Below are 13844 nucleotides of genomic sequence, written 5' to 3' on the forward strand. Positions count from 1 at the left end.
TTAGGAGTCTGGTTACAAATGGAGAGCAAATCTTACTACTTACAACTTATTTTCTAATGCTAATGATAGTCCTGATGTAGGAAAATGTAAGATTGCATCTCAGTTGTTCAGTCGGTCTGTTTCAATTTTTTTCGGTTCTCTGATTTCATTTCATCTAGGATATGCCAATTTAGAATGCCAGTACATTTTGTAATCAAGGAGCATTACATAATAAAATCAGGACACTTTGCCTTTATATTTAAAAAAAAAAAATCACAAGCATTGACCTAAAGAGACATAGCAACGGTCATTGGTTAAGCTTAAGTCATTAAACATTGGTTAAGCTTAAGTCATTATACATTGATTAAGCTTAAGTCATTATACATTGGTTAAGCTTAAGTCATTATACATTGGTTAAGCTTAAGTCATTAAACATTGGTTAAGCTAAAGTCATTATACATTGGTTAAGCTTAAGTCATTATACATTGATTAAGCTTAAGTCATTATACATTGGTTAAGCTTAAGTCATTATACATTGGTTAAGCTTAAGTCATAATGCATTGGTTCAGCTTAAGTCATTATACATTGGTTAAGCTTAAGTCATTATACACTGGTTAAGCTAAAGTCATTATACATTGGTTAAGCTTAAGTCATTATACATTGGTTAAGCTTAGTCATTATACATTGGTTAAGTTTAAGTCATTATACATTGATTTGCATTGTATTATAATTCATGAAACAACATGCTTTATAATAAACGATATGTATCTTATCTTTCGTGGAGATAAAAAAGTGCAACATTATGCTATATTTCACGTTATACCTGTGATTTGTATGAGAGTTATCTCCCCTAATCAGTATACCTGTGATTTTTGTAACCATTATGACCACTGACACACTGAATGTTGCTGAACTTGTGAGCTAGAACCTGGGACTGGCAAGCTTTTCCAGTGATACCGTACGACCCTGGGACTCGCTCTTTAGCTGTCACACCGAGCATGGACATTGGCTAGTTGGGTGGTATCATGCAAGGCCAGCTTGGTGTTAAGCGAAGGTTCATTGGTACACAGAGATGTATCATTTCATACATTGTGTCACTGTTGCCATTGTGATGTGACCACACAGTTGTCAAGGTTAAACATTGGTAACAATTCAGGTGTAGAGAAGATTGCTTTTGTAGCTTTCACATCAAAGGCCTGAGTATGTTAACAATGACTTAAACTACTGTTGTGAACAAGAACATATACTAACTTATATCTCTTGAATAACATGGCCAGAGCTGCATTATGAATTAATTGTGGGAATGATGGACCTGACCATGAAGCAAATAGTTTCAATTCATTTTAACTGAATTTTGTAATTCCCTGGTGCAACCATTCCACCATGGTTAAGTCGGATTACACTGACCTGTCCTGCTGAACTCTGATTACTATACTGCTAGCAAATGAGTCAATATTCATATTGGGAACATACAGTACATGTATGCAGAAGTGATTACCCAATTCATGTTACAGGTGAAACTGCCACAATTCTTTGGGTGTTTACTTTATATATGTGACGAATGAACAGGTGGACATACCTAAATTTCAAAGAAATTGTCTTATATGAATATTCCATCTGAAGGACAAGCAACAGATATTTTATATATGACTTTTCATGTATAAGGGAAGTGGCACTTTTGGAAACATTTTTGTTCATAAAATTCTGGAAGAAAATATTTCAAGCTTGGTTAAAATCATTATCTTGGAATAGCTTTGTTTGTTTGTATTTAACGTCCCATTAACAACTAGGGTCATTGAAGGACATGACAGGTTTCGGTGGTGAAGGAAAGACTGAGAGTACCAAGTTTGAAAAAACCCACTGACCTGCGGCCAGTAACTGGCGACCCACGTAGGCTTTGAACCTATGACCCAGTGATAGAGGAGAAGTGATCTTAGACAATCAGATGCCTTCACCCGACTTAGCTACTGCTGCCCCTTACTAGAATAGCAGTTCCGGTTTTCAGGTTTGGTAATTGATGTGTTGGTAAAAATGGCAGATTTTCAAACTTCTGAACTTTTGAACCAAATCGTATTGTCCTTTTCGATGGAAGTGTCTGACAGTACTTTATGAAAATTGTCTTAATTTCAATTAAGTATTTCAATGATAATGACGGACTGCTTTTCTTTGTGTTATTATGAACATATTGTACTACCACGTACATCCTCTGGCTGACTGACAACATCAACACTGGTACACTCAGCAAATCATTGAAAACAAACATAGGTTAATGGTTGCTGTAAGCAGTGTGCTATAACAACCACGATACGTATCACATCTTCTGCTCCCTAAAGCCTTCCCACACGGCATTCTTTTTCCATCCCATGTATGTATATGTACAGACTATGCAGACTTGGATGAAACACTTGAAATGAAATATTATTTTTATCAGATATTTTTTATTTTTTATGCAGTAATTAAAATGTTTGTTTTTCAGTGGTATTAATTTTCTTAATTCTATAAACATTGCATTGGGTTTGTCCTCATTTTAATGGTTTTATTTTGTATCACATCAATTCATAGGATATAGATTAAAATGGAGAGTATGAAGAGTAAATGGTTGGAGTAATGTCGTCCTGGGAGCCACGAATGTGGGGGATGTTGATTCTAACACCGAACTTCCACATCAAGCAATTACTCTTTGTGTGTGTAAATGGATGATCTGTGACATATTGTATTAATCAATGGAATTGTTTATATTACCAAAACCTTTCAATCATTTTTTGTGGTGTATCAATATTTAATCATATCAAATATTTCATATTAAATCTAATGCATTTTAAGTGTTGTATATACCTGTAGTATGCTGTATTCACCTGTAATATGCTGTATTACCTGCAGTATGCTGTATTTACCTGTAGTATGCTGTATTTATCTGCACAGCATTAACCTGTAGAAAGTAGATTATGATGAATTTGTTGTGTGAGGATTGACAAAGATTGAGGTGTCAAAATCATCTTATCTTCTGGTTCTATTTTGCAATATTGTTTATAATTTTTTATGATCAATTAGGGACTGCTGTATGGAAGTGAAGTAGGTTTTTGGATCAGAGTCATGATGTACACTTCATTATTACCTAGTATCACCCTTTTTATAGTGGTTAATGATATCTTCTATTGAGTTTTGGTGTCTCCTCAGGTTCTTCTGTTATCAGCTCACCTGCCCATAGTACAAGTGAGCTTATGCCATGATGCAGCGTCTGCTGATTGTCCATTGTCTGTCCGTCGCCTGTCTGTCCAGTGTCAACATTTTACTTTAAACAACTTCTACTCAGTAACCAAAAGGCCTAGGATAATGCTATTTGGCCAGTAGCATGCTGGGATAAAGGACTACTAAGTTTGTTCAAATGAATGACCTTCATCAATTTTCAAGGTCACAGGGGACAAATATGTTGAAACCTTAAAACAGCTTCTTCTGAATAACCAAGAGGCCTAGGATGATGATATTTGGTCAGTAACATGCTGAGATGAAGGGCTTACAAGTTTGTTCAAATGAATGACCTTCACTTATATTCAAGGTCACAGGGATCAATTGTCTTATAAAACCTTTAAACAACTTCTTCTGAATAACCATAATGCCTGGAATGTTGATATCTGGTCAGTAGCACACTGGGATCAAGGGCTACCAAGTTTGTTAAAGTGAATGAACTTGACTTATATTCAAGGTCACAGGGGTCAAGTTGGTTAAAATCTTAAAACCACTTCTTCTCAATAACCATGAGGCCCAGAATGTTGATATTTAGCCAGTAGCATGCTTGGATGAAGGGCTATCAAGCTTTTTCATTGACCTTGACCCACTTTCAAGGTCACATTTGGTCGGATTTGTATAAACATTTTTATGACCTAATTTCAATAAAAAAAAAAGGATAGTGTGGTGATATTTTGCAATTTGCATCCAAGATGAAGGGCTATAAAATTTGCTCAACATAATGACCCTGTTCGACTTTCAAGGACACAGGGTGAAATGTTTTTAAATCTTTCAACAGGTTCTTTTAAATGACTTCTAATCATAAACACTGATATACTGCCTGTAGCTGTATTTTAGTCCACTTTTAAGGTTACAAGTGTTTGATTTATACCTGGTGATCGATGCAGGCCCATTGGGCCTCTTGTTTAAAAGAGTTCTGGTTGTATGTTTACATTAATCTTGTTTGTTTTAAAGATGTTTGACTGTATCTAGTAACTGTAGAAGTGAGTTTACGTGTACCAAGAATGTTGCTAGGTCAAGTACAGGTCGTTCACTTTGAGTTGTTACATAAAGAGGAAAACGTAGGCTTTTTAATATGCTGAGAATAAGTTAACATACATACTATTATAAAGTGGTTTCTAAAATGAGTTCTAATTGTGTGTTTATATTTAACATGTTGGTAATATATATGTGTGTTTTTTGTAAAGACATTTGACACTGTATCCAGTAGCTATAGACATGTGTACATGTGTACCGACACTGTGGCTAGGGCAAGTTACAAAGAGGAAAATGGAACCCCTACAAAATCGTTTTCTTGCGTAGGTCAAATCTCCTGAGGGGATATTGAAGAGACCAAATCTCATCCCCCAGTACACATATTTCATTAAATAGTTGCATGTATATATAGAACATGTAACATTTAAACTCAACAGGTATTAAAGGGATCTGAACACAGGAAAATAGTTACCGCAACTTGAAGCAAATTTGTTGTAACCTTTCAGCAATAGTTAGATCTGAATGCAATCAGTTCATCAAATTTGATGGAAACTTTCTGGCTTATGTTGAAGCAAATTCTGTGGTGATCACTGAGCAAGACTGTTAAGCAACGTACTGTACAGACTTTGTATGTCAATACATTTCTGCTTGAGATTTCTACAATTATGTTAAATAGCTACAACGTTATTTTTAAGTCACCTTAGCTTTCCGTCCGTCGTCGTGCGTAAACTTTTTACATTTTCGACTTCTCCTCAAGAACCAGGGAATGGAATTTATTCAAACTTTGTCAGAATCCTCCTTGGTAGATGAGGCTACAACATGTTAAAATTGGGATACCTATAACCCCAACCCCAAGGGAAACTTAACCAATATTCCAAAAATCTTCTTCTCCAGACTCAGAGGTACTACAATCAAATTTTGTACATGGACAGAAGGGTTCTTATCCTTTGGTGATATGAAAAGTATTGTATTTCACTTTGTTTGCATGTTGTTTTCCACATTTTGTACATCTCAACAATGAAATTGAGCTACCGGTACCTACAGTATAACTATTAGGCCCTTGGGCCTCTTGTTGTAACATGAAGCATGTGTGAGATGAAAAGATGAAATAACATCCAAATAGTTGTTTAAACATATGTTTATTTTTTTTCCTGTGTTTTTAGTCTGGTTGTGACCAGGTTTGAGTAATGAACCCACACGGTTCACAAATCCCTGGAACTAACCACCTCATCAGTATAATTGTAATTCCTCATCATTTGTGATTGTAATGTTAGTGTTATTATATGTGTGGACATATCTGTATGTTACAGGTTCATGATGGTTCTTATCTGCCTTATCTTCAGTGTCTTATCCACTATTGACCAATACGCTGGCTTCGCTATGGAAACTCTTTACTATATGGTGAGCAACTACATTTATATTGTCCCATGTTGAATTAATACATCATGGAATCACATTTAAAGAAAATGTATAAACTGGTTTGCATTGGTCTTATATACATGTACATGTCATAACACTTTGCTTGTTTATTCAGAAATCCTTGGAGACATGTTCTGTTGTACATATGTATAATGGTGAGGATTATGAGTCTCTCTTTAATCAAACAGGTAAAATGGATGTATTTTTCAACAGGTCACACATTATAAGGATATATTTGGCTAACAACACACAACAGAAACAGTTCTGCATAATTGAAATAATAATCATATAAATCAGAATTAATGTAATACAGTTCTTGATTTATGCAGAGGGACAATGTAATTCAGAAGCTATCTGTTTTAATGATCTTATGAATTTTCCTTGGTTACATATAAGGTTTATTGATTAAATAGAGGTTACACAACGAGTAGTTGTTGAATATGGTATTTATTTCACTCGAGTTTTTTAATTTTCAAAAGTAACAAAAGACAGGAGCTTTAGCGAGTGTCTTCCTGTAACTTTTGAAAATTAACTAATGAGAGTAAAATAAATACCATACTCAACAACCGCTCGTTATGTGATCTGTTTCTACCACAATCTCAGTCGGAAACAGCTAGAGTATTTCCTGATTTGAATAATATACACACACATGTGTTTGTTGACAAGGCTGCAGGCGTAGTGATATGACCAATATGTAAAAAGACATTCATTAATATTCAAAAATGACGTATATTTTTAAAAATTTAATAATTTTAAAAATTAATGTTTCTGCAAACACTTCATGAAAAAACATAATAGCCGAACGACTTTGAATATTGAGAGTATGCAGTATTGCATTGATTAATATAAATTAACCGCGGACAATATGCGCGTAAGCATATCATACAAAGTCTGCCTCCCGCCAAGTGATGAAGAGGAACTATATATATAATAATCGCTGTCAATGTCTAAAACCATAGGCCTGGGACGTTTCTTTGGGACGGTTCTATGGTTGACGTTTATAGTGAGAGGTCCAAATAGTGATAACGGGACGTGGGGAGAATGAAATATTTTCCGACACTGTGACTATGCCATTGAAATGATATCAAGCGTTTGTAGCAAATTTGTCTTAATAACCCCCTTTTCCCATCGCATAACGGCACAAAAGTCACCAACATTTACCGAATGTTGACAGCAGATGACATAAAAAAAACAGCAAGCGGCAAAAAGTGCGTGAAAAAGTCGTCCGGTCAAGGTTCATCTTCTCGACCAATCAAAACCACATGTGGTGTATAACTCATATTTATCAAACAGTCTGCATGGTAATTTATACAATGATCTGAGAGTGGAATAACACAGCATATTGTGGTAGAAATTTATTAAATGATTTTGACCTTTTGACCTTGATTGTAAAATTGTATAATATTGTCCTAATGTTTCTTTTTGTTACAGGAAATTGTTTTGGTTTGTTTCTTTGGAGTAGAATACGTTGTGCGGCTTTGGTCAGCGGGATGTCGCAGCAAATACATGGGAATGAAGGGTAGAATTAGATTCGCCAGGAAACCTATATCAATAATAGGTATATATATGTTCGTTCAACCATAACACTTTTCTGGCAGCAACAAACAGATATCGGATACTTCTTACATGTATATTTTTATTAAGAGCATTATGTTTTAATTTGCATCATCATCCATTAATTGAGTTTAGATTTATCTCCCTTGATTTTAATTAGCAGCATGTTTCATCAATTGATCAGTCTAGATCTGGTAACTGCAAGTCTGATAGTTCTTCATGACAATTTTGCAGCTCCTAGTGTGAAACTAAAGAAAATGCATGTGAAATATTTATGATGTATCCCCTTAAAATACAAATCTTACTAATGCTTCTCCAGGCTAATTCTGTCCAGGATGTTATAATTACTATTTTAGAATGCTCACCTTTATTAACTGTTTTAGAATATTCACTTCAGCTTGATTCTGCTTACAATTCTTCTTCATTCTGCACTGGAGGTCTAGCAAATATCAATTAAGCAATTCATATGTTGGTTGATACAAGCATTTTGCATGACAGACTATCAAATTTGTACAACACGGGGGTCAAATTTATAAAAACAGCTTTTTCTGAATCACCAAGAGGCTTAGGATGATGATACTTGACCAATAGCATGCTTGAATGAAGGGCTATCAAGTGTCTTCAAATAAACCCTGATGCATTTTCAATACCACAGGTAAACAATTTGTTGAATCTTTCAAACAATTTCTGCTATATAATTATAAGAGGTCTAGGGTAATATTTTGCCTATGCTTGGATGAAAGGCTATCTCCGTATCAGTTTTGTGAAATAAATGAACATGACCCACATTCAAGGTCACAGGGATCAAATGTGCAACAAGCTCTTAATAACTTCTGATTATCCAATTAGGCATAGAATGATAATATTTGGCTTGCAGCATGGTTTGTTAATTGGCCATTATTTGTTTTCAAATAAATTACCTTTACTCACTTTTAAGGTTGCAGGGGTCAAATTAGATAAAAATCTTTATGAAACCTATTGGGCCTCTTGCTAACTGTGATTGCATGATTCTTTATTCATAAGAAAGTATTATTGAAAACTGAGTATTACAAAACTCTGCAAATTATTGTTCTACAAAAGGTTTATTACTTGCACATCTTCAAGACTTAATTTAAAATCATTTCTACAATACTGGATTATTCATGTGTCCACCAGCCTGTTTTTGTGTCGCCTGCGAAAAGCTGGTGACACATAGGTATTGCTTTGTCGGCGGTGGCGTTGTCCGAACAGAGGTTTTCGTGCGATAACTTGAGTTTCCTTGGGCCGATCAAACTCAAACTTCATGCAGTGCTTCCTTACCAAAAGTGCTTGCTTGGGATTGCTTTTCAGGTTAGAAGGTCAAAGGTCAAGGTCACTGTTACTATAAATAGAAACTTCACTAAAACTGTATACTGGACGGCTTTGATCTACCACTTGACCCACCGTGTATACCTCTGAAATGCCGTCTTACTCCAAATGTTATTGACAACACTAGCTGTTTAACATCATAATCCACAAGTCTATTCATTTATTTATGGGAAACCATCCGACAAATCATACAAATTAAACTTGGAATTGAGACAATGAGTATCCATAGCAAGTTCCTTAAAACTCNTTAAAACATCGGTAGACCTGAGTTTTTTTGTTACTAACGTGTACAAATAACAACCAATCTCCAAAAGTAAGCAACAATATCTAATTTGGCTGCCATGTTAAAGAACATGGCTTTTCAATTATTCTTCAAATAAAATGTGTATCATTTTGAATCATATTCAGACTTCATTAAATGGTTGAGAATCTTGAAAAATTGATTTGAGTACCAAAATCATTAAAAGAATTGAGTTTGTAGTTTGACATTGATATATGACAGACTTAAATTTGATTTCAGTGTTGACCGAAATCTTTTGATAGGATGCAAAACTATTTTTAAAAATCATGTCAAACAAAAATTATTGCATGCACTTCTGTAATCATAATTATTGGTTTTGGAGGTATTTCCCTTTACAGATCTAATCAAACTTGTACTTAAACTTAATTGCCAAGGAAATTAACAACCAGAGATATCAGAGAATGCTATTGCCAATGTTAAACCATTGACAGAGATTTGGTAGACATTTTATGCTTAAAACTGGTATTTCAGTCATAATTTTCACAAACAACCTGTGAGTTATAGCTGATATCAATAAAGAAAACAAGTACTGTTCATTCTAACAGCAATTTAATTACTTACCTGTCAATGTTCTAGTTCATTTGAAGATACAAAGTGCTAAAGTCAAATTGTTAACGGTAATTTTTTAAGTCATCTAGATTCTTCCAACACACATTTGTAAAGTGAGGCCAATATTTGTACACTTCACTGATCATTTCTGTTATGTTTTCTATTTCAGATCTCATAGTGGTAGTAGCTTCAATAGGTGTGTTTAGTGTGGGCTCCGAGGGACAGGTTTTTGCTACCTCGGCTATAAGGTAAACTGATTTTTGTTTTTGTTACATAAGTGTTATTGTAATATTCAGCAGTTCAGCAGGATAAAATTATCGAGGAACATTTCACAATTTCCCAAACCAAATGAGACGGCCAAATGGTAAGGCTAGCTAGACTTACGAAAAAACCCGGAAAAAAACCCGAGAAATCCTATTCAAATTAAGTGTTTTAATGACATACTGGATGAAGTTTCCATCCAACACCTAGTACCATTCCTGTATGAAAAAAACATTACCTGCAGACTCGTCACTAATCTGCTGAATTAAACAGATTTTCAGGTCTTAATCTTTCCACAAAGGGCCAACATAAAGGTATATAAACTTGAGGTTTTTCTTGTGAAACCAATTTCTATTATAAATACTTACCACAGTCATTATAATGCATATTCCAACCTTACTTGGCTCTTTACATACGTAAATAAAGAATTTTTCCCCCCATGGGGAACCCCTGGGAAACCCACCAATCAGACGGCAGTATTCACGCACGTGATTTAAGACACGAAGCCATGCTTCCCACTTCATAATTCCAAAGCCCAAAAAAGTGAGAGCCAAGGAGACAAGGGGAGGCTGGGAGGGAACTCACCTAATGACTGTGGTAAGTATTTATAATAGAAATTGGTTTCACAAGAGAAACCTCAATTCTATTTCAAAATACGTTACCACAGTCATTATAATGCGAATTCGACTTACCGCAGTGGTGTCTCCGTGGAGCGATGAAGGGTTCCAACAATAGGACCCATACCCCCGGAGGAAAAATTCAAAATACCCTTTCCTTTTGTGACACAAAGCCTGATTACGACCAGCGTTCCGGATCACGCGGAGAAGACATAATGAGGCTTATGCAAAAGAAGAGGGAGGACAGACAACGGACTGGGCAGCCACAAGAGGGCCCAAAGAATACAATCCGTCAGACTGTCCCGACAAAGATCGGAGATAGAACTCCGTAAACGTAGAATGACCCCTCCAAACAGCAGCTGTCATGACCTCAGCGTAAGAAGAACCATTAAATAAGGCCCACGAAGTAGCTAAAGCGCGAACCTCATGAGCCCTAACCCCTGACACCCGCAAGGACTGATCCCCTGCCGACTCATACGCAGCTCGAACAGTCTGAACAATCCAGCGTGAGATGGTCGCTGCAGAGATATCAGAGCGACCGGGCTGGAGAGACTGGAACAGCCGAGACGAGTGTCCCGCCCCCCCCTCTGTTCTGGCCAAGTAGTAACGCAAGGCCCGAACTGGGCAGAGCAGGCGATCAGGACAATCCCCATCCAGAGTTGAAGCCAAAGAAGGGATAACCACAAGCCCTGGGGTGAAACCGGGAACCTGGTTCTTAGCTAAAAAGGAGGGATCAGTGGTCACCGAGACCGAAGAATGGCCAGCCGAAAAACGAAGGCAAGAAGAAGATCTGCTGAAAGCATGAATCTCGCTTCTGCGGCGACCGGAAGCAAAGGCTATCAAGAACACAGTCTTGAAAGTAAGAAACTTCCGATCTGTCGACTGGAGGGGCTCGAATGGCGCCCTTAACAAGGAATCTAGCACAAGTGCTAAATTCCACCTAGGGACCAATTGCCGTGAACGAGGCTTCTCAATGTAGAAGCCCCTAATGAGAGCCGACAATGAAGCGTCCGAGCCCACTGACTTGCTACCATAGAAAGCCAGCACACTAGCAATGGCTGAACGATAGCCTGCAATAGTTCCCGGAGACAGACCTTTGTCCCTGAACAGAGACAAAAGAAAGTCAGCTACAACGGGAACAGAGGCAGAGACTGGATCAATCGACCGTCCGACACACCAATCACCGAATGCGGACCATCGAGATTGGTAGACGGCGGAAGACGAAGGTCTAAGTGATCCTGCGATGCGAGTTGCAACTTCTCGAGAAAAGCCCGTCTGAGTGAGCCTTCCCGAGATAGCATCCAACCGTGAAGGTGGAGCCGTTCCGGTCCCGAGTAGAACTGTCGGGACCTCGGTTGAGACAGCAGATCCCACAGGGGTGGGATGCTGCGTGGGAAGTCCACCGACAGCCGAAGCAACAGAGGAAACCAAGGTTGTCGAGGCCAGAGCGGTGCAACCAGCAACACAGTACAAGGGTGTAGAAGGATCTTTTCCAACACCCTGCCCACCAGATTGAAGGGAGGAAACGCATACGCGTACATTCCCGACCAGTCCTGGGATAGAGCATCCACCGCCATGGCCATAGGGTCTGGAACCGGAGACACAAATNAAACTTCTGCACGTAAAGTGCGAAACGAAGCCGAAACCTCTGCTATAAGGTAAACTGATTTTTGTTTTTGTTACATAAGTGTTATTGTAAAATTCAGCAGTTCAGCAGGATAAAATTATCGAGGAACATTTCACAATTTCCCAAACCAAATGAGATGGCCAAATGGTAAGGCTAGCTAGACTTACGAAAAAAACCGGAAAAAAACCTGAGAAATCCTATCCTAGCCTTAGCCCTCGCCCCACCCTTACCCCTCCTACCCGACTTACCTGCACGCGCTCGCGGGCGGGGAGAACCACCAGCAGGAGTCGGCTGCCAGGCACGGCAAATGTCACACGCCTGCTCCAGAGAGGAAGACCGACAGCCAGGACAGTAAGGGTGGGGGTCGGAAGCCTCAAATAAATGACCCCCGGGACAGCGCCTTTGAGAAGGAGGAGTCTCCATCTCAAAGTAAACAAACCGTCAAAACGCGAACACGTGGCCGGAGCCTGGTCGCAAAACGGCGCAAAATAAAGCAAAACGCTAAATTAAAACCAAATTAAAGTTATATAGTATTAAAGGATACAATATGTATGGGTACAAACAACGCCAGTAGCAGTTGGAACCCCGTAGAAACCAAAACACGTCCGTAAACACGCCGGCTGAAGCATACTTATTTTCTGTATTAATTTTCTATAGCTAAAACAATTACGTTCATATTTTCCTTATATATATGGATTTCAACTTTATATTCTTGTATGAAAAATTAAAAGATATAAGTAATTTAGTGATGTAGTAATTAAAGGTGTCATCTTCCTAAGAACAGAAAGATAAAAATAGGTTATTATTGGTAGAATTGTTTTATAAAACTTCGTCTTAAGAGTCAGAAGGCCTCAAAATCATGAAATTAGGAAAGAATCTGGTGCCAGGGGTGGAGAAGTTTAAAGTTACCTCAAATAATTGACCTTGATCTACTACTAGAATTAGGTCAGAGGGGTCAAATATGCTAAAACGTCTAATGGCATTGTTAAAACAGTCCTGAAGTCCTGAGTCACGCTGCTGAAATATAAATCTGATGAAGATCACCCAGTCACATCTTTTCTTAGATATTTCTTTTAGGTCAAAGGTCAACTTTGAGAGCTTGCTGAGATCAAAAGTCAACACAAGCTACTTACTATAAATAACAAATCTTCATCAATCTTCACAAACTTCAAATGTCTAGGGTCATGACCTTTCATCATTTGTTGCCAATGTATTATAGGACTTTAATGTTTCCTCACACAAATTAGCACTCTTTATTTACGTTCAAGGTCTCCAGGGCAAATATGTTTCTAAATAACCATAAGGTCAGTGTACAGCTTTCTGCCTATTCAGTACTCTACTTCTTTTATCCTACCCTCACTTTTTGAAAAAAGACCATAGTTATGATATTACTCATCTCTAACGAACATCAAGCAAAACAGTTTCCCGAAATATATAAGGCTTCCTAACTACTATAGCATCTTGGGGAAATGCATTAAATAAACAACTTCTTAAAATCAGGACGTTCCCAGTTGTAATTGACATTTTGCTGATTGATGTATGACAGCTGTTATATTGTCATGAAAAGACCAAGCTTGATAAACGTGGAACTTGTGGGTCACAGAGGTTTATATACAATAACAATTTAGGTTGGACACTGCAGGCCCTCTGGGACACTTGTTTATCATATTTGCACTGGGTTTTTTAACCTGAATTCACTGGTGGTAATCGTGGAAAGATTCCCATTGTTTTAATACTGTAAAATAAATAACCATGATTCTTGATGAGAATAGTAGGAACCCAGTTACTGCTCTGACCAGTCCATAGGACCTTAATTAAGCATAATACTGTTATCATGATTTTTTTTTCAATTCAACTTGTAATAATTGGGTCCTGTGGTCTTGGAATCGGAAAAATTGTGTCAAAGTAATCCAAATTAGGATTTATGGTTATCATACCAACATTTTTCTTTTAACTAATTGGGGGGGGG

The 13844-nt window shown here is 37.4% G+C and overlaps 1 protein-coding gene across 7 annotated transcripts in view; it reads left to right on the forward strand.

Moving 5' to 3' along the window:
* LOC110454779 (potassium voltage-gated channel subfamily KQT member 1-like) overlaps positions 1–13844 on the forward strand; it is a 104758-nt gene that overhangs the window by 77048 nt on the left and 13866 nt on the right. For all 7 annotated transcript variants that reach the window (XM_021504475.1, XM_021504481.1, XM_021504482.1 and 4 more), the window contains 3 exons: positions 5511–5601; positions 7051–7177; positions 9540–9618. In XM_021504475.1, coding sequence (XP_021360150.1) covers positions 5511–5601; positions 7051–7177; positions 9540–9618 — 297 coding nt within the window. The remainder of the gene's footprint in view (positions 1–5510; positions 5602–7050; positions 7178–9539; positions 9619–13844) is intronic.

This window comes from Mizuhopecten yessoensis, unplaced genomic scaffold (genome assembly GCF_002113885.1).
Source record: "Mizuhopecten yessoensis strain PY_sf001 unplaced genomic scaffold, ASM211388v2 scaffold8057, whole genome shotgun sequence".
Taxonomy (NCBI): domain Eukaryota; kingdom Metazoa; phylum Mollusca; class Bivalvia; order Pectinida; family Pectinidae; genus Mizuhopecten; species Mizuhopecten yessoensis.